The sequence below is a fragment of the Pseudopipra pipra genome, chromosome 4 (assembly GCF_036250125.1).
Source record: "Pseudopipra pipra isolate bDixPip1 chromosome 4, bDixPip1.hap1, whole genome shotgun sequence".
Taxonomy (NCBI): Eukaryota; Metazoa; Chordata; class Aves; order Passeriformes; family Pipridae; genus Pseudopipra; species Pseudopipra pipra.
Window position 1 is genome coordinate 76,058,590 of NC_087552.1, and position 23,359 is coordinate 76,081,948.

At 62.9% G+C, this 23,359-nt stretch overlaps 4 protein-coding genes, 1 long non-coding RNA gene and 1 other non-coding gene across 15 annotated transcripts in view; 3 read left to right on the forward strand and 3 right to left on the reverse strand.

Moving 5' to 3' along the window:
- The first annotated feature begins 390 nt into the window (after positions 1-390).
- IDH3B (isocitrate dehydrogenase (NAD(+)) 3 non-catalytic subunit beta) lies at positions 391-14,715 on the forward strand. 2 transcript variants are annotated; one of them, XM_064653682.1, is made up of 12 exons: positions 391-495; positions 1,087-1,167; positions 2,863-2,961; positions 3,823-3,943; positions 5,130-5,190; positions 9,061-9,193; positions 11,140-11,273; positions 11,907-12,009; positions 12,283-12,429; positions 12,507-12,601; positions 12,703-12,763; positions 14,554-14,715. In XM_064653682.1, the coding sequence occupies exons 1-12, from the start codon at positions 463-465 to the stop codon at positions 14,629-14,631; spliced, it is 1,146 nt and encodes a 381-aa protein (XP_064509752.1). In that variant the 5' UTR covers positions 391-462; the 3' UTR covers positions 14,632-14,715. The 2 variants fall into 2 exon arrangements, with proteins under 2 accessions (XP_064509752.1, XP_064509751.1); XM_064653681.1 differs by lacking the exon at positions 14,554-14,715 and adding an exon at positions 13,416-14,170.
- LOC135412989 (keratinocyte proline-rich protein-like) lies at positions 4,077-5,123 on the forward strand (the record flags this gene model as incomplete). The annotated part of the gene is made up of 1 exon (XM_064652026.1): positions 4,077-5,123. A coding segment is annotated over one exon (1,047 nt), but the record flags the coding sequence as incomplete, so codon positions are not given.
- On the forward strand, positions 5,201-9,049 carry LOC135413702 (uncharacterized). Its single transcript, XR_010430356.1, has 3 exons — positions 5,201-8,586; positions 8,668-8,838; positions 8,920-9,049. It is a non-coding gene; the product is annotated as an uncharacterized LOC135413702 (long non-coding RNA).
- Positions 14,716-14,788: 73 nt separating the features above from the next.
- On the reverse strand, positions 14,789-21,114 carry NOP56 (NOP56 ribonucleoprotein). Its single transcript, XM_064653675.1, has 12 exons — positions 21,064-21,114; positions 20,696-20,785; positions 20,239-20,353; positions 20,010-20,171; positions 19,302-19,500; positions 18,640-18,827; positions 18,414-18,565; positions 17,525-17,625; positions 16,725-16,873; positions 16,108-16,229; positions 15,529-15,669; positions 14,789-15,410 (listed from the first exon to the last, which is right to left on the reverse strand). Exons 1-12 carry the CDS (start codon positions 21,064-21,066, stop codon positions 15,183-15,185), a joined length of 1,650 nt encoding a protein of 549 aa, XP_064509745.1. The 5' UTR covers positions 21,067-21,114; the 3' UTR covers positions 14,789-15,182.
- Positions 15,739-15,807, reverse strand: LOC135413904 (small nucleolar RNA SNORD57). Its single transcript, XR_010430473.1, has one exon. It is a non-coding gene; the product is annotated as a small nucleolar RNA SNORD57 (small nucleolar RNA).
- An 816-nt stretch (positions 21,115-21,930) lies between the features above and the next one.
- The window catches only part of DCTN1 (dynactin subunit 1), a 59,898-nt gene continuing 58,469 nt past the window's right edge, over positions 21,931-23,359 (reverse strand). For all 9 annotated transcript variants that reach the window (XM_064653660.1, XM_064653661.1, XM_064653662.1 and 6 more), the window contains 3 exons: positions 23,180-23,256; positions 22,668-22,757; positions 21,931-22,208 (listed from right to left, as the gene is read on the reverse strand). In XM_064653660.1, coding sequence (XP_064509730.1) covers positions 22,071-22,208; positions 22,668-22,757; positions 23,180-23,256 — 305 coding nt within the window. In that variant the 3' untranslated portion in view covers positions 21,931-22,070. The remainder of the gene's footprint in view (positions 22,209-22,667; positions 22,758-23,179; positions 23,257-23,359) is intronic.

Below are 23,359 nucleotides of genomic sequence, written 5' to 3' on the forward strand. Positions count from 1 at the left end.
AGTGGGGTTGAAGAGGGGTTCCAGGAGGGGTTCCTGGGGTGGGCCCTGGGAGGGTGTGGAAGGGGAGGTCACTGGGTGTCCCCAAAGGTCCCTGGGTGTCCCCGAGGGTCCCGGGGTGTCCCTAAAGGTCCCGGGGTGTCCCAAAGGTCCCTGGGTGTCCCCAAGGGTCCCGGGGTGTCCCCAAGGGTCCCAGGGTGTCCCCGAGGGTCCCTGGGTGTCCCCAAAGGTCCCTGGGTGTCCCCGAGGGTCCCGGAGGGTCCCCAAGGGTCCCTGGTTGTCCCCAAGGGTCCCGGGGTGTCTCCAAGAGTCCCTGGGTGTCCCCAAGGGTCCCGGGGTGTCCCCAGGGGTCCCGGGGGTCCCGTCCCCGCAGTGCCTCCCCTGCCCGCCAGGGGGCGCCGCGGAGCGCTGCCGGGCCCGCCCTCTCTGGTCACGTGCCGCGCGGTGCATTGTGGGGCCGCAAAGATGGCGGCGCTGGGCGCGAGCCGGGCGGCGGCGGTGAGGGGGGACGGGGGGACAGCGGGGACAGGGGGTCTGCGGGCACGGCGAGCGGCATCGGGGGGCACAGGGGCGGGGGGGTTGGCCGGGGAGAGAGGAGTCGGGCTGTGCGGGTCAGGGGGTCCCACCGGCTGTGGGGTCACACCGGGTTTGGGGGGTCGGGCTGGGCTGGGGGGGTCCGTCTGGGCAGGGGGGTGTCACACTGGGCTGGGGTCAAGGTCGGGGCTCCAGGGGTGAAGGGTCCGTCCGGGTCGGAGGGGTCAGTGGGTGGGGGGTCTCTTTGGGGTCAGGGGGTCAGTCTGGGACAGGGTGTGAGGTCAGGGCTGGGGGGTCATTTCGGGGGGCTGTTCAGGCTGGGGGGGTCGGGTTGGGGAGTGTCGGACTTGGGGAGTTGTTAATTTTTTGAGGGGGTTCGGGCTGAGGGTCTGCCCACTTTGGGGGTGGCTGGTCCGGGGGTTACTTTGGGCTGGAGGAACATGTGGGGAGTGGGGGGGTGTCAGCCCAGCCTGGGGGGTCGGGGGGTGTTTGGGGATGGAGGGCACCCCCCGACGGGGCTGTCTCTGACCTCTGACCCCCCTGTGGCCCCCCCAGGGCCTCCTGCGTGCCCAGAGCCTCGGGGGGTGGAGGGGCCTGAGAACCACGGCCGCCCTCCCACAGATGGCCCAGGCCAAGGTGAGGGGGCAGCGGGGTGGGAATGGGGGTGGGAGTGGGGGATGAGGGGGGAAAAGGGGCTCGGGGAGACCTTCTCCTCCCCACAACTCCCTGACAGGAGGGGGAGCCGGGGGGGTCGGGCTCTGCTCCCAGGGACCAAGGGACAGGACAAGGGGAAATGGCCTCGGGCTGTGCCAGGGGAGGGGCAGGTTGGATATGGGGAAATTGCTCCTGGAATTCCTCCTGTCCAGCCTGGCACAGCTGCCCAGGGCAGGGGGGAGGCCCCAGCCCCAGCCCCGTGGATGTGGCACTTGGGGACATGGTCAGGGGTGGCTTTGGGGGACTGGGGGGTCTCTGAGGTTTTTCCCACCCAGAAGATTCCCTGGTCCATGTGCAGAGCTGTTCAGGACATGAGGGAAGGGCTGAGCCCAGGGTGTCCCCGTGCCCTTGAGCCAGGCCCAGCCCTGCCTGTCCCTCAGCTTTGCCTCCTGGTATTTCCTGGCTGAACAGGAGCCGAGTGTGAGCTCTGGAAATCTGATCCCAGGATATTAAAGCTCCAAATTCCTGACTCCTCTTTCAGTCCCCCCTTGCTCCTTCATTCCCCCTTCCCATGGCCACGTGGAATTCTGGAGTCCCACTGCCTGTCCCCTCGTGTTCTTGTGGGTAAACCCCTGTCCCTGCCTGTGGATCCCTGATGCTGGATCTGGGAGATCCATGTTGGATCCCAGCTCTGAGCAGGGAATTCCGGGCTGAGGAAGGTGGGAGCAGTGGAAGGAGGGTGTCAGGACAGCAGACAGCTCTGGAGGGGGCAGGGGTGGGTGTGGAACGACCCAGGAATTATCTATGGGGCCACAAAACTCATGTTTGGCAAGAATCCATGAGGTTGTGGGAGCTCAGGGGGAGGGGGGGAGACTCCCATGGGAAGGGTCAGGAGCACCAGCCCTGCTGGCAGCTCGTGGAATCCTGCTGGGTGCAGGGAGAGGCTATTTCAGGAAGTGCTGCCTGAGGAAAAGGTCTCTGCACTGGCACAGGGTCGGGGTGTCGGGTGTCCCTTGTGCTCAGGTGTCACCCTGGGGTGGCCTCAGGACAGGGCAGAGCAGCACTGGGGGGGTCACACCCCCAATTTGTGGGCAGGTTTGGGCCCTTCACAGGACACTGAGGGGCTGGAGCGTGTCCAGGGCAGGAGCTGGGAAGGGGCTGGAGCAGCAGGAGGGGCTGAGGGAGCTGGGGGGGCTCAGCCTGGAGAAAAGGAGGCTCAGGGGGGACCTTCTGGCTCTGCAACCCCCTGACAGGAGGGGGGAGCTGGGAGGGATTCGGGCTCTGCTCCCAGGGAACAAGGGACAGGAGGAGAGGGAATGGCCTCCAGCTGTGCCAGGGGAGGGTCAGGGTGGATATTGGGGAAATTCCCCCTGGAAAGGGCTGTCCGGCCCTGGCACAGCTGCCCAGGGCAGGGGGGAGTCCCCATCCCCGGGGGGATTTAACACCCTGTGGATGTGGCACTTGGGGACACGGTCAGGGGTGGCCTGGGCAGTGCTGGGGGGCTCAGGGGCTTTTCCAACCCAGCATTCCATGATGCTGTAAGACCCCCGAGCCCTGTGAGCTCGGTGTCCCTGTGCCCACAGCAGATGTGTGCTGTGGAGGGGACATTTTGCCCCTGGTGCAGGTGACCCTCCCCTGGGGGTGCCCTGGCCCTGACCCCCCCCCCCGTCCCCACAGTCCCAGAATGCCAAGGCCGAGGGCACGTTCCAGGTGACGATGCTCCCGGGGGATGGAGTGGGCCCGGAGCTCATGCACGCCGTCAAGGAGGTGTTCAAGGTAAGGACCTGCCCGGGGCAGAGCCGGCCCCACAGCCCCTCCTGCTGTCCTGGGACAGAGCCCGGCCCCACAGCCCCTCCTGCTGTCCCCTGGACAGAGCCCAGCCCCACAGCCCCTCCTGCTGTCCCTGTACAGAGCCCGGCCCCACAGCCCCTCCTGCTGTCCCGGGACAGAGCCCGGCCCCACAGCCCCTCCTGCTGTCCCTGGGGCAGAGCCAACCCCACAGCCCCTCCTGCTGTCCCCAGGGCAGGGCTGGCAGTGCCCGGCATCCCTGGGTGTCCTGGGCCCTGTGTCCTCACTGCTGAGCTCGGGGGCACTCGGGAGCTGTCCCTTGTCTGTCACACGAGTCCTGCCCTGCCACGGGCACAGCCAAGGGGCACCACAGCGGTTACACAGCTGGAAAACTCCTTCCTGGAGAATTCCTTCTGGAAAGGGCTCTCCAGCCCTGGTACAGGCTGCCCATGGCATGGGGTGGTCACCAGCCTTGGGGGGATTTAGGCTGGATACTGGGGAAATTCCTCCTGGAAAGGGCTGTCCAGCCCTGGCACAGCTGCCCAGGGCAGGGGGGAGTCCCCATCCCTGGGGGGATTTAACAGCCTGGTGGTTGTGCCACTTGGGGACATGGTCAGGGGTGGCCTGGGCAGTGCTGGGGGCATCTCAGAGGTATTTCCCACCCTAAATATTCCACGATTTTGTCAGTGTCACTGCTCCACTGGGACTGAAGCGACCCCGAGGTCCAGGGTCAGCTTTCCGTGATCCCAGTTCCCTGAGCGGGGCCTGGCTGGGTCAGGGCTGCCAGACCCCCCTGTCCCGGGCAGTGCCACGTCCCCAGGGGTCCCGGTGACTCCCCCCCTGTGCCAGGCTGCCAGTGTCCCCGTGGTGTTCGACGAGCACCACCTGAGCGAGGTGCAGAACACGGCGTCCGAGGAGAAGCTGGACCGCGTCGTGGACTCCATGAAGGAGAGCAAGGTGGCCCTCATAGGTGAGCTGGGCCCGGGCACCCCTCGGGGGCTCAGCCAGCTCCTGCTGGGAGCCCAGAGCCCCCAGGGCAGCCCAGGGGCTCGGGGGGCTCCATGTCCAAGAGCTCAGCCCCCACCCCTGGCTGAGGGGCTGCTGGAGCCCCCCGGGCCCCCCCTCACTGCCCCTGGGGCAGGGCATGTCCCTGTGCTCCGTGTGCTCATCCTGCTCCATGTGTTCATCCTGCTCTGTGTGTTCATCCTGCCCTTTGTGCTCATCCTGCCCTTTGTGCTCATCCTGCTCCTTGTGTTCATCCTGCCCCATGTGCTCATCCTGCTCCTTGTGTTCATCCTCCTTCATGTCGTCGTCCTGCCCCGTGTGCTCATCCTGCCCCATGTGTTCATCCTGCTCTGTGTGTTCATCCTGCCCTTTGTGCTCGTCCTACCCCGTGTGCTCATCCTGCCCCGTGTGCTCATCCTGCCCTTTGTGCTCATCCTGCCCTTTGTGCTCATCCTGCCCTTTGTGCTCATCCTGCTCCATGTGCTCATCCTGCCCCTTGTGCTCATCCTGCCCTTTGTGCTCATCCTGCCCCTTGTGCTCATCCTGCCCTTTGTGCTCATCCTACCCTTTGTGCTCATCCTGCCCCTTGTGCTCATCCTGCTCTGTGTGTTCATCCTGCCCTTTGTGCTCATCCTGCCCCGTGTGCTCATCCTGCCCCGTGTGCTCATCCTGCTCCATGTCCTCATCCTACTCCGTGTCCTTGTCCTGCCCCATATCCTCATCCTGCCCCATGTGCTCGTCCTCCATGTCCTCGTCCTGCCCCGTGTCCTCGTCCTGCCCCATGTCCTCGTCCTGCCCCATGTGCTCATCCTGCCCCATGTCCTCGTCCTGCCCCATGTGCTCATCCTGCCCCGTGTCCTTGTCCTGCTCCATGTGCTCACCCTGCCCCATATCCTCACCCTGCCCCATGTCCTTGTCCTGCCCCATATCCTCACCCTGCCCCGTATCCTCACCCTGCCCCGTATCCTCACCCTGCCCCATATCCTCACCCTGCCCCATATCCTCACCCTGCCCCGTATCCTCACCCTGCCCCGTATCCTCACCCTGCCCCATATCCTCACCCTGCCCCATATCCTCACCCTGCCCCATATCCTCACCCTGCCCCGTATCCTCATCCTGCCCCGTATCCTCACCCTGCCCGTGTCCTGCAGGGAAGATCCACACGCCCATGGAGTACAAGGGAGACCTGGCATCCTACGACATGAGGCTCAGGTGAGGGAGGGCCCTGTCACCTGCCCACGCTGGGGAAGTGTTAATTAATGGTTAATGAGCTGCTGGGGAGCAGGAAATCCCGCGGGCCTGGCTGTGGCCTGGGAAGCCAAAGGGCCCACGTGTGGCCCTGGATCAGTGATCCCACTGCCCAGGGGTCCTGGAGAAGGGGGTGGCCCCCAGTGCTCACAGGGGGAATCGCTGGGAAACCCCCTAATTAGTAATTAATGAGTTATTTCTTGGGAAGCAGAAGATCCTGAGGGACCCTCTTGGCCTGGAGCTGTCCCTGTGCACTGATCCCGATGCCTTGGGGGACTGGATATGGGGCGTGGTCCCCAGGACTGAGAGGGAACAATCACTGGGAATGCCCTATTAGTTACTAATTATTAATTATTAATTACCAATTACTAGTACTGGTAGGGAACAATCACTGGGAATGCCCTATTAGTTACTAATTACTAATTACTAGTACTGATAGGGAACAATCACTGGGAATGCCCCATTAATTACAAATTACTGAGTTACTGGGGACACTCACTGAGAAAACCCGATTAATTACTAATTACTGAGTTATTGGGGACATTCACTGAGAAAGCCCTGTTAATTCCTAATTACTGAGCTATTGGGGTCAATCATGGGAAAGCCCTATTAATTAATAATTAATGAGTTTTTGGGGACAATCATTAGGAAAGCCCTATTAATTAATAATTAATGAGGTTTTGGGGACAATCATTAGGAAAGCCCTATTAATTAATAATTAATGAGGTTTTGGGGACAATCACTGGGAAAGCCCTATTAATTAGTAATTAATGAGTTTTTGGGGACAATCCATGGGAAAGCCCTATTAATTAATAATTAATGAGGTTTTGGGGACAATCATTGGGAAAGCCCTATTATTTACTAATTACTGAGTTATTGGGGTCAGTCACTGGAAAAACTGTATTAATTATTAATTAATGAGTTATTTGGGCATTCAGTGGGAAAGCCCTCTTAATTCGTAATTAATGAGTTTCTGGGGTCAATCAGTAGGAAAACCCTATTAATTACTAATTAATGAGTTATTCTGGCAATCCATGGGAACGCCCCATTAATTCTTGAGTTACTGGGGACAATGACTAGGAAAGCCCTATTAGTAATTAATGAGTTTTTGGGGTCAATCAGTGGGAAAGTCCTGTTAATTCCTAATTACTGGGTTATTGGGGGCAATCATTAGGAAAGCCTTATTAATTCCTAATTACTGAGTTATTTGGGATAATCACTGGATCAATTAATCGATAATTAATATTAATTAGTAATTAATGAGTTATTAGGGACACTCACTGGGAAAGCCCTATTAATTATTAATTAGCGAGTTATTGGGAGCAATCCCTGGGAAAACTCTGTCAGTTCCTAATTAATGAGTTACTGGGGACAATGACTAGGAAAGACCTGTTAATTTCCAATTAATGAGTTAATGGGAGCAATGACAGGGAAAAACCCTAGTAATTCCTGATTAATGAATTATTGGGGGCAATCAGTGGGAAAGCCTTGTTAAATCCTAATTACTGAGCTACTGGGGACAGTCAGTGGGAAAGCCCTCTTAATTAGTAATTAGTGAGTTATTGGGGATAATCACTGGGAAAGCCTTATTAATTATTAATTACTGAGTTATTGGGGACAATCAGTGGGAAAGCCCTTTTAATTAGTAATTAATGAGTTTTTGGGGACAATCATTTGGAAAGCCCTATTAATTACTAATTAATGAGTTATTGGGGACAATCACTAGGAAAGCCCTATTAATTAATAATTGCTGAGATATTGGGGTCAGTCACTTGAAAAGACTTATTAATTCCTAATTAATGAGTTTCTGGGGTCAATCAGTGGGAAAGTCCTGTTAATTCCTAGTTAATGAGTTATTGAGGGCAATCATTAGGAAAGCCTTATTTATTAATAATTACTGAGTTATTGGGGACAATCAGTGGGAAAGCCCTGTTAATTAGTAATTAATGAGTTATTGTGGTCAGTCACTGGGAAACCCCTATTAATTCCTAATTAGTGAGTTGTTGAAGTGAGTCACTGGAAAAACCCTATTAATTCCTAATTACTGAGATATTGGGGATAATCACTGATCAATTAATTAATAAATAATTAATAGTTAATTAATTAATAATTAATAAATAATTGTTAATTAGTAATTACTGAGTTATTGGGGACATTCACTGGGAAAGCCCTATTAATTAGTAATTAATGAGTTATTGGGGATAATCACTAGATCAATTAATCGATAATTAATTAATAAATATTAATTAGTAATTAATGAGTTACTGGGGACAATGACTAGGAAAGACCTGTTAATTCCTAATTAATGAGTTATTGGGGGCAATCAGTGGGAAAACCCTATTAATTCCTAATAATGAGTTATTGGGGGCAATCAGTGGGAAAGCCCTGTCAATTCCTAATTACTGAGTTATTGGGGACAATCACTGGGAAAACCATATAAGTAGTAATTAATGAGTTTTTGTGGTCAATCAGTGAGAAAGCCCTATTACTAATTAATGAGTTATTGGGAATAATCCCTGGGAATGCCCTATTAATTATTAATTACTGAGTTATTGGGGACAATCAGTGGGAAAGCCCTATTAATAATTAATTACTGAGTTTTTGGGGACAATCAATGGGAAAGCCCTACTAATTACTAATTAATGAGTTTTTGTGGCAATCCATGGGAAAGCCCTATTAATTCCTAATTACTGAGTTATTGTGGTCAGTCACTGGGAAACCCCTATTAATTCCTAATTACTGAGTTGTAAGGTGAGTCATTGGAAAAACCCTATTAATTCCTAATTACTGAGTTATTGGGGACATTCACTGGGAAAGCCTTATTAATTACTAATTAGTGAGTTATTGAGGATAATCACTGGAAAAGCCCTATTAATTCCTAATTCATGAGTTATTGGGGATAATCACTGGATCAATTACTTAGTAATTAAATAATAATTAATTAATAATTGTTAATTAGTAATGAATGAGTTATTGGGGACAGTCACTGGGAATACCCTATTAATTCCTAATTAGTGAGTTATTGAGGATAATCACTGGCAAAGCCCTATTAATTGATAATTACTGAGTTATTGGGGACAATCATTGGGAAAGCCCTATGAATTGATAATTAGTGAGTTATTGGGTGCAATTACTGGGAAATCCCTGTTAATTACTCATAACCGAGTGTGACCCTGCCCAGAGTGACCCTGCCCAGAGTGACCCTGCCCGGTGTGACCCTGCCCAGAGTGACCCTGCCCGCTGTGACCCTGCCCAGAGTGACCCTCCCTGGTGTGACCCTGCCCAGAGTGACCCTGCCCAGAGTGACCCTCCCTGGTGTGACCCTGTCCAGAGTGACCCTGCCCAGAGTGACCCTGCCCGGTGTGTCCCTGCTCCCCGGGGTCCTGGGGGTGTCCCGGGGGTGCCCCCGTGTCCCAGCCCAACCCTGCCCTCCCTGCCCAGAGTGACCCTGCCCAGAGTGACCCTGTCCAGAGTGACCCTGCCCAGAGTGACCCTGCCCAGAGTGACCCTGCTCCCCGGGGTCCTGGGGGTGTCCCGGGGGTGCCCCCGTGTCCCAGCCCAGCCCTGCCCTCCCTGCCCAGAGTGACCCTGCCCAGAGTGACCCTGCCCGCTGTGTCCCTGCTCCCCGGGGTCCTGGGGGTGTCCCGGGGGTGCCCCCGTGTCCCAGCCCAGCCCTGCCCTCCCTGCCCAGAGTGACCCTGCCCAGAGTGACCCTGCCCGGTGTGACCCTGCCCAGAGTGACCCTGTCCAGTGTGACCCTGCCCGCTGTGACCCTGCTCCCTGGGGTCCTGGGGGTGCCCCCGTGTCCCAGCCCTGCCCTGCCCTCCCTGCCAGGCGGAAGCTGGACCTGTTTGCCAACGTGGTGCACGTGAAGAGCCTGCCCGGGTACCAGACCCGGCACAACAACCTGGACCTGGTGATCATCCGCGAGCAGACCGAGGGCGAGTACAGCTCCCTGGAGCACGAGGTGGGCACTGCTGCCCCGGGGTGGGCACTGCAGGGTGGGCACTGCTGGGGTGGGCACTGCCCGGGGTGGGCACTGCCGGGGTGGGCACTGCAGGGTGGGCACTGCAGGGTGGGCACTGCCCGGGCCAGGAGCCAGCCTGGCACAGCTGGGAAGGACCAGCCTGGAGAAGGGGAGGCTCCAGGGAGACCTTGGAGCCCCTTCCGGGGCCTAAAGGGGCTCCAGGAGAGCTGGAGAGGGACTGGGGCCAAGGATGGAGGGACAGGACACAGGGAGTGGCTTCCCAGTGCCAGAGGGCAGGGATGGGTGGGATATTGGGAAGGGATTCCTCCCTGGGAGGGTGGGCAGGCCCTGGAATGGATTTCCCAGAGAAGCTGTGGCTGCCCCTGGATCCCTGGGAGTGTCCAAGCCCTGGGATAGTGGGAGGTGTCCCTGGGTGAGGCTGGAGGAGCTCTTGGTTCTCTCCAACCCAACCCATCCCACGATTCCCTGATCCCATGCTGAGCACAGGGTGGAAGCGCTGGAGTTACAGGAGTTTTTAGGGATATGGACACACCCAGCCCCAGGGAGGATGGGGGGGCTGCAGGAGAAAAAAGGGACAAGGGGACATGGATGTTGCCCTGGGTCAACCCCAGCCCTCAGGACCCCCTCTCCCTCCCCAGGGGGAGGGGAACAGGAAAGAAAAGGGGAACGTGGGTTGGGATAAGAAAAATTTAATAATTGAAACAAAATAATAAGAGCAGCAATACTCAGGCTAACTACTAGTACTAAAATATAAATGTTGTTAATACAATTATTATATACATACAAGAATAATACAGATAATGATACATGAAACATAATAAATTACATAAATGCAATATAATAAATACAGTGATAAGGAGAGGGAGATGAACAGACCCCAGGTGGACCCCAGGGAGATGAACAGACCCCAAGTGATGCCCAGTCACTCTCCCACCACCCCCTGACCAGTGCCCAGCAGTAACTGCTCCCCCAGTTTCTGTCCTGGGCAGGACATTCTGTGAGCTGGGACCCCTTTGGCCAGTCCTCCCCCAAATTCTTGTGCCCTGGCAGAGGGGGGGGCACCGAAATGTCCTTTATTTGGGGCGAGCGACCCCCACGACATCTGCCTGTTGCCATCATCATCCTCACCCCAAATCCCAGCTCCTGGGGACAGAACTCTGTCCTGCCTGAGCCAGGGGAGTGCTGGGGACCTGCTGGGGGGGCTGTGCTGTGTGTGACCCCCTGTGTGACCCCAGAGTGACCTGCTGGGGGGGCTGGGGGGCTGTGCTGTGTGTGACCCCCCTGTGTGACCCCCCTGTGCCCCCAGAGTGACCTGCTGGGGGGGCTGTGCTGTGTGTGACCCCCTGTGTGACCCCCTGTGTGACCCCAGAGTGACCTGCTGGGGGGGCTGGGGGGCTGTGCTGTGTGTGACCCCCTGTGTGACCCCCTGTGCCCCCAGAGTGACCCACTGGGGGGGTTGGGGGTGCTGTGCTGTGTGTGACCCCCTGTGTGACCCCAGAGTGACCTGCTGGGGGGCTGTGCTGTGTGTGACCCTCCGTGTGACCCCAGAGTGACCTGCTGGGGGGGCTGTGCTGTGTGTGACCCTCCGTGTGACCCCCTGTGTGACCCCAGAATGACCCACTGAGGGGGCTGGGGGGGCTGTGCTGTGTGTGACCCCCTGTGTGCCCCCCTGTGTGACCCCAGAGTGACCTGCTGGGGGGGCTGTGCTGTGTGTGACCCCCTGTGTGACCCCCTGTGCCCCCAGAGTGACCCACTGGGGGGGCTGTGCTGTGTGTGACCCCCTGTGTGACCCCAGAGTGACCCACTGAGGGGCTGGGGGTGCTGTGCTGTGTGTGACCCCCTGTGTGACCCCAGAGTGACCTGCTGGGGGGGCTGTGCTGTGTGTGACCCCCTGTGTGACCCCCCGTGTGCCCCCCGTGCCCCAGAGCGTGAAGGGGGTGATCGAGTGCCTGAAGATCATCACCCGCGCCAAGTCCCAGCGCATCGCCAAGTTCGCCTTCGACTACGCCACCAAGAAGGGCCGGGCCAAGGTCACGGCCGTGCACAAGGCCAACATCATGTGAGTGCTGGGGACACCCCTGTCCCCTGGGGCCGGGGACACCCCTGGGGTGTGTGGTGGCAGCGGTGTCACAGGGAGCGGGACACGGATCCGGGGCTGGGCTGGTGTTGATAACTGGGGTGGGTGCAGCAGCTCCAGAACAAAGCTGTCCTCTCCCACCTGGGGACAGCCCAGGCTCTGACAGGGAGGTCATGGATGCTCCCATGACTTGGGGTGCCGTGTGGGAGCAGTCAGTTCCTTTCCCAGTTTGCCATGTGGGAATTGATGGGGTGCATTAACTGACCAAACCTGGAATTAGCACCGTCCTGGTGTGAATTCCTGCCAGCTGTGCTTACCTCAAGTTCCTGCTTTATCTCCTGGGAGGTTCCTTTTGTGGCCTTGACAGTGCTTGAGACAGGAAATTGTGCTCTCCAAGTCCTTCCAGGTGTGTTTACCTGGCACAAACCACATTCCTCTCAGAGGTGGCAGAAAGGGAGAGAGGGGCTGGGTGGGGAGGAACAAAGCAGCACCAGAAGCCCCAGCTCTCATCACAGCCCCCAGTTCCAGTTGGGCACCTGCAGTTCCTGTTGGACCCCTGGTGCTGTAAGCATTCCCTGTTTCCCACCAACCCTTCCCGGGGTTTGCCCTGTGCAGGAAGCTGGGGGACGGGCTGTTCCTGCAGTGCTGTAAGGAGGTGGCAGAGCTGTACCCCAAGATCAAATTCGACACCATGATCATCGACAACTGCTGCATGCAGGTGAGCCCCCAAACCTGAGCCCTCCTGCACCACCCACCGCTGCTCCCCCAGGAGCTGCAACCCCGAAAGCTGCACCTGGACCCTTCCCTGTCCCTCCATCCCTTGTCCAAATCCCTCTCCAGCTCTCCTGGAGCTCTGTTGGGCTCTGGAGGAGACCTTGGAGCTCACCCAGCCCCCCAGGCCCCCCCGTGTTCTCCCCCCCTGCCCTGTCCCGGGGGTGGGTTGAGCTGCCCCCAGGCGTGCAGGGCCTCAGGTGCCCCCCGTGCCCCCCAGCTGGTGCAGAACCCGTACCAGTTCGACGTGCTGGTGATGCCCAACCTGTACGGGAACATCGTGGACAACCTGGCGGCGGGGCTGGTGGGCGGCGCGGGCGTCGTGCCCGGGGAGAGCTACAGCGCCGAGTACGCCGTGTTCGAGCTGGTGAGCTGGGCTGGGGGCCGGGGGTCCCGGGGACACCGAGGGTGGCACGGGCCCCTCACCGTGGATCTGTCCCGCAGGGTGCCCGGCACCCCTTCGCCCAGGCCGTGGGCAGGAACATCGCCAACCCCACGGCCATGCTGCTGTCGGCCTCCAACATGCTGCGGCACCTCAAGTACGTGCTGGGCCGGGCTGGGGGCTGCAGGGGGCTGCTGGGGGCTGCAGGGGGCTGCTGGGGGGCTGCAGGGGGCTGACCCACTGCCCTCCCCTCCCCAGCCTGGAACACCACTCCAACGTGATCTCGGACGCGGTGAAGAAGGTGATCAAAGGCGGCAAAGTGAGTGTGGGTCGGGCAGGGCAGGGCTCTGTCACCGCGGTGTCACTGCCGTGTCACACTGCTCTGGGTCCTGGGCGGGGCTCTGGCTCCTCTCCTGTCTTCAGCTGCAATTCCAGCTCCTCTCCCAGCTGGAATTCCGGCACCTCTTCTCTTCTAGCTGGAATTCTGGCTCCTCTCCAGCTGGAATCCTGGCTCCTTTCCTTTCCAGCTGGAATCCTGGCTCCTTTTCTCTTTCCAGCTGGAATCCTGGCTGCTCTCCTCTCCTCTCTCCTGCACTTGTCCCCGGGGTCATGTGCTGGCAAGGGAGGGACCTCTGGCAGGGCTGGGGGACCCTCAATGGCCTTCTCCCCACCCCAGATCCTGGCAGGGCGCTTGAGGGACCCTCTGTGACCCCCATCCCCACCCCAGGTCCTGGCAGGGCTGGGGGACCCTCAATGGCCTTCTCCCCACCCCAGGTCCTGGCAGGGCTGGGGGACCCTCCATGGCCTTTTCCCTACCCCAAGTCCTAGCAGGGTGCTCCAGGGCCCCTCCCTGGCTCCATCCCCAGGGCACTCGAGGGGCTCCTCTCTCTCCTCTCCTGTCCCTCTGGGAGCTGTTTCCCTCGTTCACCAGCAGTTTCCCCGTGTCTCCCCTCCCTGTGTTGGATTTGCAGGTCCGGACTCGGGACTTGGGCGGTTACTCCACCACCTCCGACTTCGTCAAGTCCGTCATTGACAACCTGCACCCCCACTACGGGGCTTAGGCCCCCCGGCAGCCCCACAGCGCCTCGGCCCCCCCAGACCCCCTCCAGCCCCCCCTGCCCCCCGGGGAGAAGGGGGGCTCCCCCCTGCCCAGCCCATAACTCCAGTAACCCCGTCCCCCCAGTCCCAGTTCCCCCAGTAGGGATGGCTCCATGGGAGGCCAGGGCAGATCTCAGGGGCCATTGGGGTGACGGGGGGGACAGGGCAGTGCCCCAAACGCACAAGCAGCTTCCAGGGACATTGGGACCACCAGGACTGTGGGACCACCATTCCCATGGGACCACCAGGACTGTGGGACCACCATTCCCATGGGACCACCAGTGCTGTGGGACCACCATTCCATGGCCCCTCGTGACTACGGGACCACCATTCCCATGGGATCCCCGTCACTGAGGGACCCCCATTCCCATGAAGCTTTAAGCAATAAACGGGACCACAGGGCTCCCCCACCCTCCCCCCCCCCGTCTGCTGCTGGCACAGGGACAGGGGCCCTGTGGCTCCTGGGACCAGCCATGGTGCCCCCCTGGGGGCCCTGTGGCTCCTGGGACCAGCCCCAGTGTGAGCCCAGGGGTCCCTGTGGCTCCCGGGGTTGCTGTGGGGTGGGAGCTGGGCTGTCATTGTGCTGTGCTCTGTAACTCCTGCTTGCTAATAAAGGGTCCAACGCTTCCCTCCGGCCCGGGGGGTCACAGCCTGGGGGGTGCTGGGCTGGGGGGAGAGGGGGGCTCAGCCTCAGCTCCCCCATCCCCTCCTGGGGAGCAGCTCTGCCTGGGGAGGGGCTGCTCTGCAATAGGGGGGCAGTGCTGGAACCAGAGTCTACAGTGCCTGTGGGCACCCAGAGTTTTGGGTGTCTGATGCCCCCCACCTTCTGTGGGGCATGGGGGGGCTTCAGCCTCTCCCTGTGTCCCCACAGCTCCCCCTCCAGCCCCCGGGGTGCAGGGACAGTCTGGGGGCTGCCCAGGGCCCCTGTCCCACCGCGGCACTGCCCAGGCTGGGGCTGGGGGTCCCTTTGCCGGGGTCCCTCCCCCTCCCTAACCCTCCCTCTCCTTGCAGGTGCGCACGGCGGACATGGGGGGCTACTCCACCTCCCTGGATTTCACCCAGGCCGTGATAGCTGCCCTGGAGGGGTAGTGCCCGGGGGGGTGCCCTCCCGGCTCCTGCCCTGCCCACCTGGTAAATCACTCCTTCCCTCCAATAAAGTGGCCTCAGGCGTGACCGCGGTGCCATCGTGTCCCTGTGCCAGAGGGGAGAGCGAGGGCACCCCTGGCACACACCAGGACAGGAGGGATACACAACCACCTCAGCCCTTTATTGGGGCCTGGTCAGCCCGAGCAGGTCCTGCCCCCTGCACGGCATGGGAGGGGGGGACAGGGCCACACACAGCCCAAGCCCCCCAGGGCAGGGGACCCGGCCCAGGGACACCCCACGTGCACCCAAACCCCCCGGGGAAGGGACACAGGGGGCTGGGGCAACACTGTAAGGCACAGCCCAGGGGCTGCCGGTGCCCAAAGGACTCACCCAGGCCCTCAGGGGCCACAGCTCGTTCAGTGTGGCCACTGTGCCACAGGACATGCCCAGAACACTGCAGGGACACAGCAAGGGGCCACCCCGAGCTCCTCCTGTCCCTCAATCTCTCAGTCTGTCTGTCCACGTGCTGGAGCTCCTGCTCCAGCCCCTGCTCCCTAATCCTCCTCCAAGTCCTGGGCCACGGCCTTCTTCTTCTTCTTCTTTTTCTTCTTCTTCTCCTCCTCCTCCTCCTGCTCGGGCTCCACTGTGAGTTTCCTTTTCTTCTTGGGCAGGGGCTGCTCCTCCTCCTCCTCCAGCCCGTTCTCCTCAGGCTCAGCCTCTGGCTCCAGCTCCTCTGCCTGCTGCTTCTTCTTTTTCTTCTTCTTGGCCCCCACATCGTTCTCCTGATGGGAGACCCAGGGTCAGGGGGAGCTCTGCCCCCCATCCTGCCTCCCCCACCCTGAGGGGTCCAGGCAACCCCACAGCTCCCCATGAGGGTCCCACCCCCAGCCCCCTCCTCACCTCTGTTTCCATCACCGAGTTCTCCTCCTTTGCCTCCTCGGCCGCCGCCGCCAGGGCCTCCAGCCGCCGCTTCTCCCGCTTCTTCTTCTTCTTCTCCTTCTTCTCCTGCCTCCTCTTCACCTCAGCCACCACCTCGTTGGCCTGGGGGACACATGGGGGGCATCAGCGTGGGGAGGGTCCCAGGGCCCATCTCCACCCCCAGCACTGGTCGGATCAGACTCATTAAATCAGTCTTTTGCCTCCACAGCGGGTCAGGTTGGCACAGTGACATCACCTCCGACAGGGCCCTCACCCTCACACCTCACCACTACCACCGCCTCCTCCAGCCCCCGGCACGTTCACCTCCCTCTCCATCCCCCCAGCACTTCCTTTCCACATCCTTGTCCATCCCCCCCTGCAGCCCCCCCACCTCCACCCCTCCCTGCAGTCTCACCTCCACCTTGTTCTTCCCCCCAGTACCTCACCCCCACCGTCTCCTCCATCATTCCTACCCCTCTTCTTCATCCCCAGCACCTCCACCCCCCATGGCCCCCCAACACCGCTCACCTCCACCCCCCATGGCCCCCCAACACCGCTCACCTCCACCACGGCCTCCTTCATCACCTCCAGGTTCTTCCGGGGGGGCTCCCCGGTCTCGTAGAAGGCCAAGCGCTCCTCCACCTGCTCCCGCAGCTTGTCCCCGAACACGCTGGTGGGGACCTCTGGAGAGGGGAGGGAGGGGACAGGGTCAGCCCCCTCCTGCCCCCTGAACCCCCACAGGCCCCCTGTGCCCCCGGCTCTGCTCAGCCCAACGGAGTCACCATTCACACTGTGGGTGTGAGATGCTGCTGACGAAAAATGGAACCATCACGGCAGAGCGGCCCCGAACCTGATCCCAGCTGTGCCCCTGAGGAGCAGTTGATGCACAAGGTGACAGTGTCCCCTGTGCCCCCCCCATGTCCCCTGAGAAGCAGTCGATGCGGGAGGCAATGGTGCACTTGTTGGCAGGTCTGTCCCACCCCTGTGCCCCCCATACCCCAGACCCACCCGAGAAGCAGTCGATGCGGGAGGTGACAGTGCCCTTGTTGGCAGGTCTGTCCCACCCCTGTGCCCCCCATACCCCAGACCCACCCGAGAAGCAGTCGATGCGGAAGGCAATGGTGCACTTGCTGGCAGGTCTGTCCCACCCCCTGCGCCCCCTGTGCCCCCCGACCCACCCGAGAAGCAGTCGATGCGGGAGGCGATGGTGCACTTGTTGGCCAGGTACCGCGAGATGCGCCCCTTGTTCTTGGCGGCCGCTCTCCCGATGAAGGTGGAGTGGAAGATGAGCCCGTACTTGGGGGTGTTCCCGCGCGTCTTCAGAGCCCTGCGAGGGGCCGGGGGCGTCAGGGACCCTCAGACGGAGCCCCCACTCACCCCCTCTTCCAGCAGCACCCACTTTGCCCACGGGACAGCCCCTGGGACAGCCCCCTGGGTGTCACAGCCCCTTCTGTCAGCCCCTGGGTGTGACACCCCTTCTGTCAGCCCCCCGGGTGTCACAGCCCCTTCTGTCAGCCCCCCGAGTGTCACAGCCCCTTCTGTCAGCCCCCTGGGTGTGAGCCCCTTCTGTCAGCCCCCCGGGTGTGACAGCCCCTTCTGTCAGCCCCCCCAAGTGTCACAGCCCCTTCTGTCAGCCCCCTGGGTGTGAGCCCCTCCTGTCAGCCCCCCGAGTGTCACAGCCCCTTCTGTCAGCCCCCCAAGTGTCAGCCCCTTCTGTCAGCCCCCCGAGTGTCACAGCCCCTTCTCTCAGCCCCTCCGAGTGTCACAGCCCCTTCTCTCAGCCCCCCCGGGTGTGACAGCCCCTGGGACAGCCCCCTCCCCTCCCCTGGCCCCCCCAGCCCCGCTGACCTCGGGGACCCCGGGCTGGCCCCGCAGCCGCGGTGGTCGCTCAGACTGGGCCCGGCTGCTCACCCCCGCCAGCCCCGGCGCATCACAGCCGGGCCCCGGCCCCGCCATCACCGCGACCACCCGGCGGTACCTGAACAGGGCCTTCTCGGCCCCCAGGATCTGCACCGTCGACGCCGGGTACTTGGCCAGGTTCGTCAGGCTGCCGGCGTGAGAGATGAGCCGGGCACCCACCTGGGGGCAACACAGGGGGATACGGCTGCCACAGCCCCACAGCCCACCCAGGGCACACACAGACCACCCAGGGCACACACAGATCTCACCCAGGGCACACACAGATCCACCCAGGGCACACACAGACCACCCAGGGCACATACAGATCACCCAGGGCACACACAGATCTCACCCAGGGCGCACACACACACACACAGAGCACACCACAGGACACAGAGACAACCCAGGGACACACACAGATCTCACCCAGGGCACACACAGCCCACCCAGGGCACACACAGACCACCCAGGGCACACACAGACCACCCAGGGACACACACAGATCTCACCCAGGGCACACACAGCCCACCCAGGGCACACACAGACCACCCAGGGCACACACAGACCACCCAGGGACACACACAGATCTCACCCAGGGCACACACAGCCCACCCAGGGCACACACAGACCACCCAGGGCACACACAGACCACCCAGGGCACACACAGATCTCACTCAGGGCACACACAGACACACAGAGCCCACCACAGGACACAGAGACAACCCAGGGACACACACAGACCACCCAGGGCACACATGCAGCTCCCCACAGAGCACACAGAGGCCCCCCTCTGTTCCCCCAGGGCACCCAGAGTCCCCCTCAGGTCACAGAGCCCACCCCAGGGCACCCAGAGCCCCCCCAGGCCAGGGATCAGCAGTGAGGTGTCAGCAGCTCTGCTCAGTGGATTGACAGATTCACTCTGACATCATCTCCGTGGCCGAGGGGTCCCGGGGTCCCAGGACACTCACCACCTCCCCGATGAGGGCGGACAGGCTGGGGGCCACCTGGCTCATCTTGGAGCGCAGGTACTCCTGCAGCCCCCGCCGGTACTCGGACAGCGAGATCACGCGGCGCGAGAAGCTCTCGATGTTGATGAGGTCCAGGGGGGAGATGTCCATCCCTGGGGGCACGGGGTGAGCTGCAGCCGTGACCCCACAGCCATGACCCCCCCGTGCCCCCCAGAGCCCCCCTCACCCATGGAGGAGCGCGAGGCCTCCAGGATGGCCTGGGCCTTGGCGCTGTCCATGACGATCTCCTCCAGCCCCTCCAGGCTCTCCTCGCTCAGCTCCCGCCGGTTCCCAATGAATTTGGCCACCCGGCAGTACAGGGAGTTGTCGGGGACGATCTTGATCAGCTCGGGGAAGTGGTACCCGTACCACTCCCTGCGGGACAGGGACGGGCTCAGCGCTCACACCCGGACCCACGGCTCCCCCAAGGCCCTGTGTCCCTCCAGGTCCCCCCATGGCCCTGTGTCCCCCCATATCCCCCCAGTGCCCTGTGTCCCTCCATGGTCCCCCCATGTCCCTGTGTCTCCCCATGTCCCCGTGTCCCCCCAGGTCCCCACCATGGCCCCCCCATGTCCCTGCGCCCCCCCATGTCCCCCCCATGTGCCCATGTCCCCCCAGGTCCCCCCCACGTGCCCATGTCCCCCCAGGTCCCCCCCTGTCCCCGTGTCCCCCCAGGTCCCCCCCTGTCCCCGTGTCCCCCCAGGTCCCCGCCATGGCCCGTGGCCCGGCCGGTGGCCCCGGGGGCTGTGCTGTTGCTCCCCGGTCTGTACAGGCGGCCGGAGCAGCAGCTGCCTGCGGTAAGCGAGGGGAGACGGGACCCCCAGAGCCCCCAGACCCCTCCCCGCTCACCGGACGCGCATGGAGAAGGTGTTGATGTCCTTGTCCAGCTGGTCCAGCAGGCTGATGGACTGGATGATCATGTTGTCCACACGGTGCACGTTGAACTTCACCTTGGCCCGGGAGTAGCTGTGGCCGAGCCCCAGCTGGGCCTTGGCCGCCGACTGCGCCGTGAGGCCCCGCACCAGCACCGGGAAGTGCAGCCGGATCCCTGCGGACACCGGGGGGCAGGGGTCACCACGGGGGCAGGGGTCACCGGGGGGGACAGGGGTCACCGGGGGGGCAGGGGTCACCGGGGGGGTCAGGGGTCACCGGGGGGGGCAGGGGTCACCGGGGGGGGCAGGGGTCACCGGGGGGGGCAGGGGTCACCGGGGGGGCAGGGGTCACCGGGGGGGGACAGGGGTCACCGGGGGGGCAAGGGTCACACAATGTGGGAACTGAGCTATCACCATGTAGGACCCAGTCATCACCAGGCAGGGAAAATGGGTCACCGTGGGGGTACAGGGATGACCCCATGCAGGGCAGAGGGGTGTCACAGGTGTCACCACGTGGGGGACAGAGGGCTCATCACATGGGGACAGGGAGGGGACAGAGGTGCTGGCGACAGAGGTGTCACTGTGTGTGGCTCAGGGCCAGGCCCAGGGCCAGCCCCCAGCACACCCCCGATGGCCCCCCCGGCCCCATGGCAGCCCCCCCGGGGTGTCCCCCGTCCCCACTCACCCCGCATGAGCTCAGCCACGACGCCCCCGGTCTGGCACTGCACCCCCAGCTCCTCCTGCACGGCCGCCCCCATCTTGGCGTCGCCCACCCCCAGCACCACCTTCTTCCTCTTGGGGGGCAGCGCCGTGTCCAGCAGCAGCCGCAGGTCCTCGTGCAGGACCCCTGCGGGACATCGGGGGGTCAGGGGGGGCCGCGGGAGGGTCCCTGTGCCCCCCAGAGCCCAGCTCACCCTCGGACACGGCGTTCATGTTCTCCAGGGCGCTTTGCGCCGACCGGAACGGCGAGAACGCCACGAGCTTCACCATGTTGTGGAACTTGCCGATCGTGAGGACACTGTCCTCCACCTGGGCAGGGGGACACGGCCAGGGCCCGGGGGGGCGGGCACCGCGTCATCCGGGAGGCGGGAACGCCCCGGGTGCGACCCCCCGGGCACACGGACCGCTCCTCCCGCACGGGGTCGGCTCCTCCTCGCGGGTCCCCCCAATCCCGATCCACTCTCTCCCGTTCCCGGCCCCCCCGCTGCCCGTTCCCGTTATACACCGCTCCCGTTATACACCGCTCCCGTTCCTCCCTGCCTCCCTTCTCGCTCCTGTTCCCGTTCTCATTCCCGTTTCCCGCCCCGTTCCCGCTCCCGGCGCTCCCCGCCCCGTTCCCCCTGTCCCGCTGTCCCCGCTCCCGCCCCGTACCTGCGGCAGCTGCAGCCCGATCTCCTCCACCTCGCGCACGGCGAACAGCGCGTACCCGGCCGCATGTTCGAACAGCACGTGCAGCAGCACCTGCGGCGGCACCGGGGCCGCGCTCACCGGGGGCTCCGCGAGGGCCGCGCTCACCGGGGGCCGCGTTCACCGGGGGCTCCGCCGGGGCCGCGCCCCCCCCGCCCTGCGCCCGCCGCTCCCCCCCCGCTCTGCGCCCGCCGCTCCCCCCCCGCTCTGCGCCCGCCGCTCCCCCCGGCCCGGCCCCGCTCCCCGCCATCCCGGTGCGGCCCCGCGGCCCCCCGCCCGTCCCCGCCCGTCCCCGATGCCGCTGGATGCGGCGCGGCCCCCCCGGCCCTCACCATCCTCCTCCTCCTGCCGCCGCCGCCAGGAAATGCCGCCCCGACACAGACCGGAACCCCGCCCCCTTCCACCGCCCCCAATCAGCGCCCGCGCCCCGACCCACCGCCAATCACCGCAGGGGTGTCCCTGATGGATCCGCCCCGCAGCCAATCAGATTGAGGACGAGGAGGTCCCGCCTCCCTTTGCCGCTCCTGCCAATCAGACTCGGGGAGAGGCGTTTCGTCCCGCCCTTTCCTGCGCGTGGGCCAATGGGAGCCGCCGCCCGCGCCGGCCCCGCCCCTTCCCGCGCTGTTCCATGCGCGCGCGGCCGCACGTGGCGGGACCGCGACCCCCAAATGGGGCCCCAAGTGTGTCCCCAGTGTCACCCCTGGGACCCTAAATGGGACCCCAGATGAGACCCCAAATGTGCCCCCAGTGCCCCCACAACTGTCCCCGGTCCCATCCCGGGACGGCCAGAGCTGCCCTGGTCCCACTCCGGGTCTCCCTGTGCCCCCCAGTGCCTTCCCAGTCCCCCTCCGTGGTCCCCAGTGCCCCCCTCGGACCCCTCCGTGTTCCCCCCGTATTCCCCTGTGCCCCCCAGTGCCCCTGCTGGGAGCCCCCACTGTCCCCCGCTCCCATCGCGGGCCCCCCAGTGCCCTCGGCCCCCTCCTGGGACCCCCGGTGTGCTGCGAACCCCCGTCCCCGCCGTGTCCCCCCCAGTGCCGGCGCAGGGTCCGCGGGCGGGTTCATGTTCAGGGCATTTTATTGGAGAGCAGGAGCGCGGGGGGGTCGCAGCCCCGGCCCGGGGGCACAGGGGGGCGCGGGGGGCTCCGGCCCCCCCGGGACGGCCCCGGCCGGGGGGGTCCCAGGGTCTGTAGTGTCTGAGAGCAGCAGGGGGGGTCCCGGATCCCCCCGGGGGAAGCGGCTCCGGCTCCACCCGCGAGTGGGGCCGGGGGAGGGGCAGTGGGGGGTCCCCGGGGGGCGGGGGGGGGGGTGCAGGGGACCCTCATCCCGTTCCGGGGGACCCTCAGGCGACGAAGTGTTGTCGGAGGTGCTGCAGCAGGTCCGGGGTGAGCAGCAGCCGGTGCGCCTGGCCCTGCCCCGGGGGGCACGGGAACGACACCCGCCCGCACAGCGCTGGGCCCTGCGCCTGCTCCTGCTTGGCCTGCGGGACAGGGCGTGAGGCACCCCGGGACCCCCATCCCGCACGGGGGGGCCCACCCAGCCACCGCATCCCCCCCGCCACCCCCGGGACGGCCGAGCCCCGGGGGAGGAGCTGGGCGTCCTGACCCGCCCCATCCCTCGGGAATCGGGGTCCCTCGGGAACGGCAGTGCCTCGGCATTGGGGGGTTCCCTCGAGACTGGGGTCCATTAGGATTGGGGGTCCTTTGGGATCAGAGCCCCTCTGGATTGGGGGTCTCTTAGGACTGGGGTCCCTCAGGATCTGGGGTTCCTTGGGATTGGGGGATCCCACGGGGTTGGTGTTCCTTGGGACTGGGGATCCCTCAGGAACAAGGGTCCCTTGAGATCAGGGGGTTCTCAGGATTGGGGGGTCCCTGGGGATGGGGGTCCCTGGGGATTTGGGGTATCTCTGGGGATCAGGGATCAGGGATGGGGGTCTCACCTTGAGGAAGGAGGAGGAGGGGAAGGTGCCGAAGGTGGTGCTGACTCCGGCGCCCGGCTGCTGCTGCACCATCTCCCTCAGCGTGTCATCCTGGGGGGACGGCACTGTCACCACCACAACTGCCCCACAGAGCCCCTCACCCACCCCACGGAACCCCTCACCCACCCCACAGAGCCCTCACCCACCCCACAGAGCCCCTCACCCACCCCACAGAGCCCCTCACCCGCCCCACAGAGCCCTCACCTGCCTCAGGAAGCCCCTTGCTCTCCATAGAGCCCCCTGCCCAACCCACAGACCCCCCTGCCACCCCAGAGAGCCCCCTGCCCTCCCTGCATCCCCGGGCACAAGCCAGAGGGATCAGCCCCGACTGTTTTGGGGCAGCACTGAGAAGCCCCCAGGCCCAGCCACGGGGCTGCCCTGAGATGTGACCCCCCCACACCCAGCCTGGGGGCCCGGGGGGGCTGGGCAGGGGGTGCCACTGGGCCCCCACCCTGGGGAAGGCCCCTCCTCACCTTGAGGGCATCGATGGTGTTCTTGAGGGCGCAGAGCCGAGCTGTCTGCTCCAGGAGGCGGGCCGAGGAACTGCGGGCTGCGGGAACGGGAACGGCACGGACGGTGTGGGAGGGGATGGGACACGGCACAGGGATGGTGTGGGAGGGGATGGGACACGGCACCAGGGATGGTGTGGGGTG

What these genes read in the sequence shown, in the direction of transcription:
- NOP56 (XM_064653675.1), bottom strand. An exon ending in ACCTTCTCCATGCGCGTCCG is followed by an intron (nt 18,828 to 19,301) that starts GTGAGCGGGGAG and finishes CCTGTCCCGCAG; the next exon opens with GGAGTGGTACGGGTACCACT. An exon ending in GGCCTCGCGCTCCTCCATGG is followed by an intron (nt 18,566 to 18,639) that starts GTGAGGGGGGCT and finishes CCGTGCCCCCAG; the next exon opens with GGATGGACATCTCCCCCCTG.
- IDH3B (XM_064653681.1), top strand. Translation starts at nt 463, where the DNA reads ATGGCGGCGCTGGGCGCGAGCCGGGCGGCGGCG. An exon ending in AGTACGCCGTGTTCGAGCTG is followed by an intron (nt 12,430 to 12,506) that starts GTGAGCTGGGCT and finishes TCTGTCCCGCAG; the next exon opens with GGTGCCCGGCACCCCTTCGC. An exon ending in AACATGCTGCGGCACCTCAA is followed by an intron (nt 12,602 to 12,702) that starts GTACGTGCTGGG and finishes TCCCCTCCCCAG; the next exon opens with CCTGGAACACCACTCCAACG.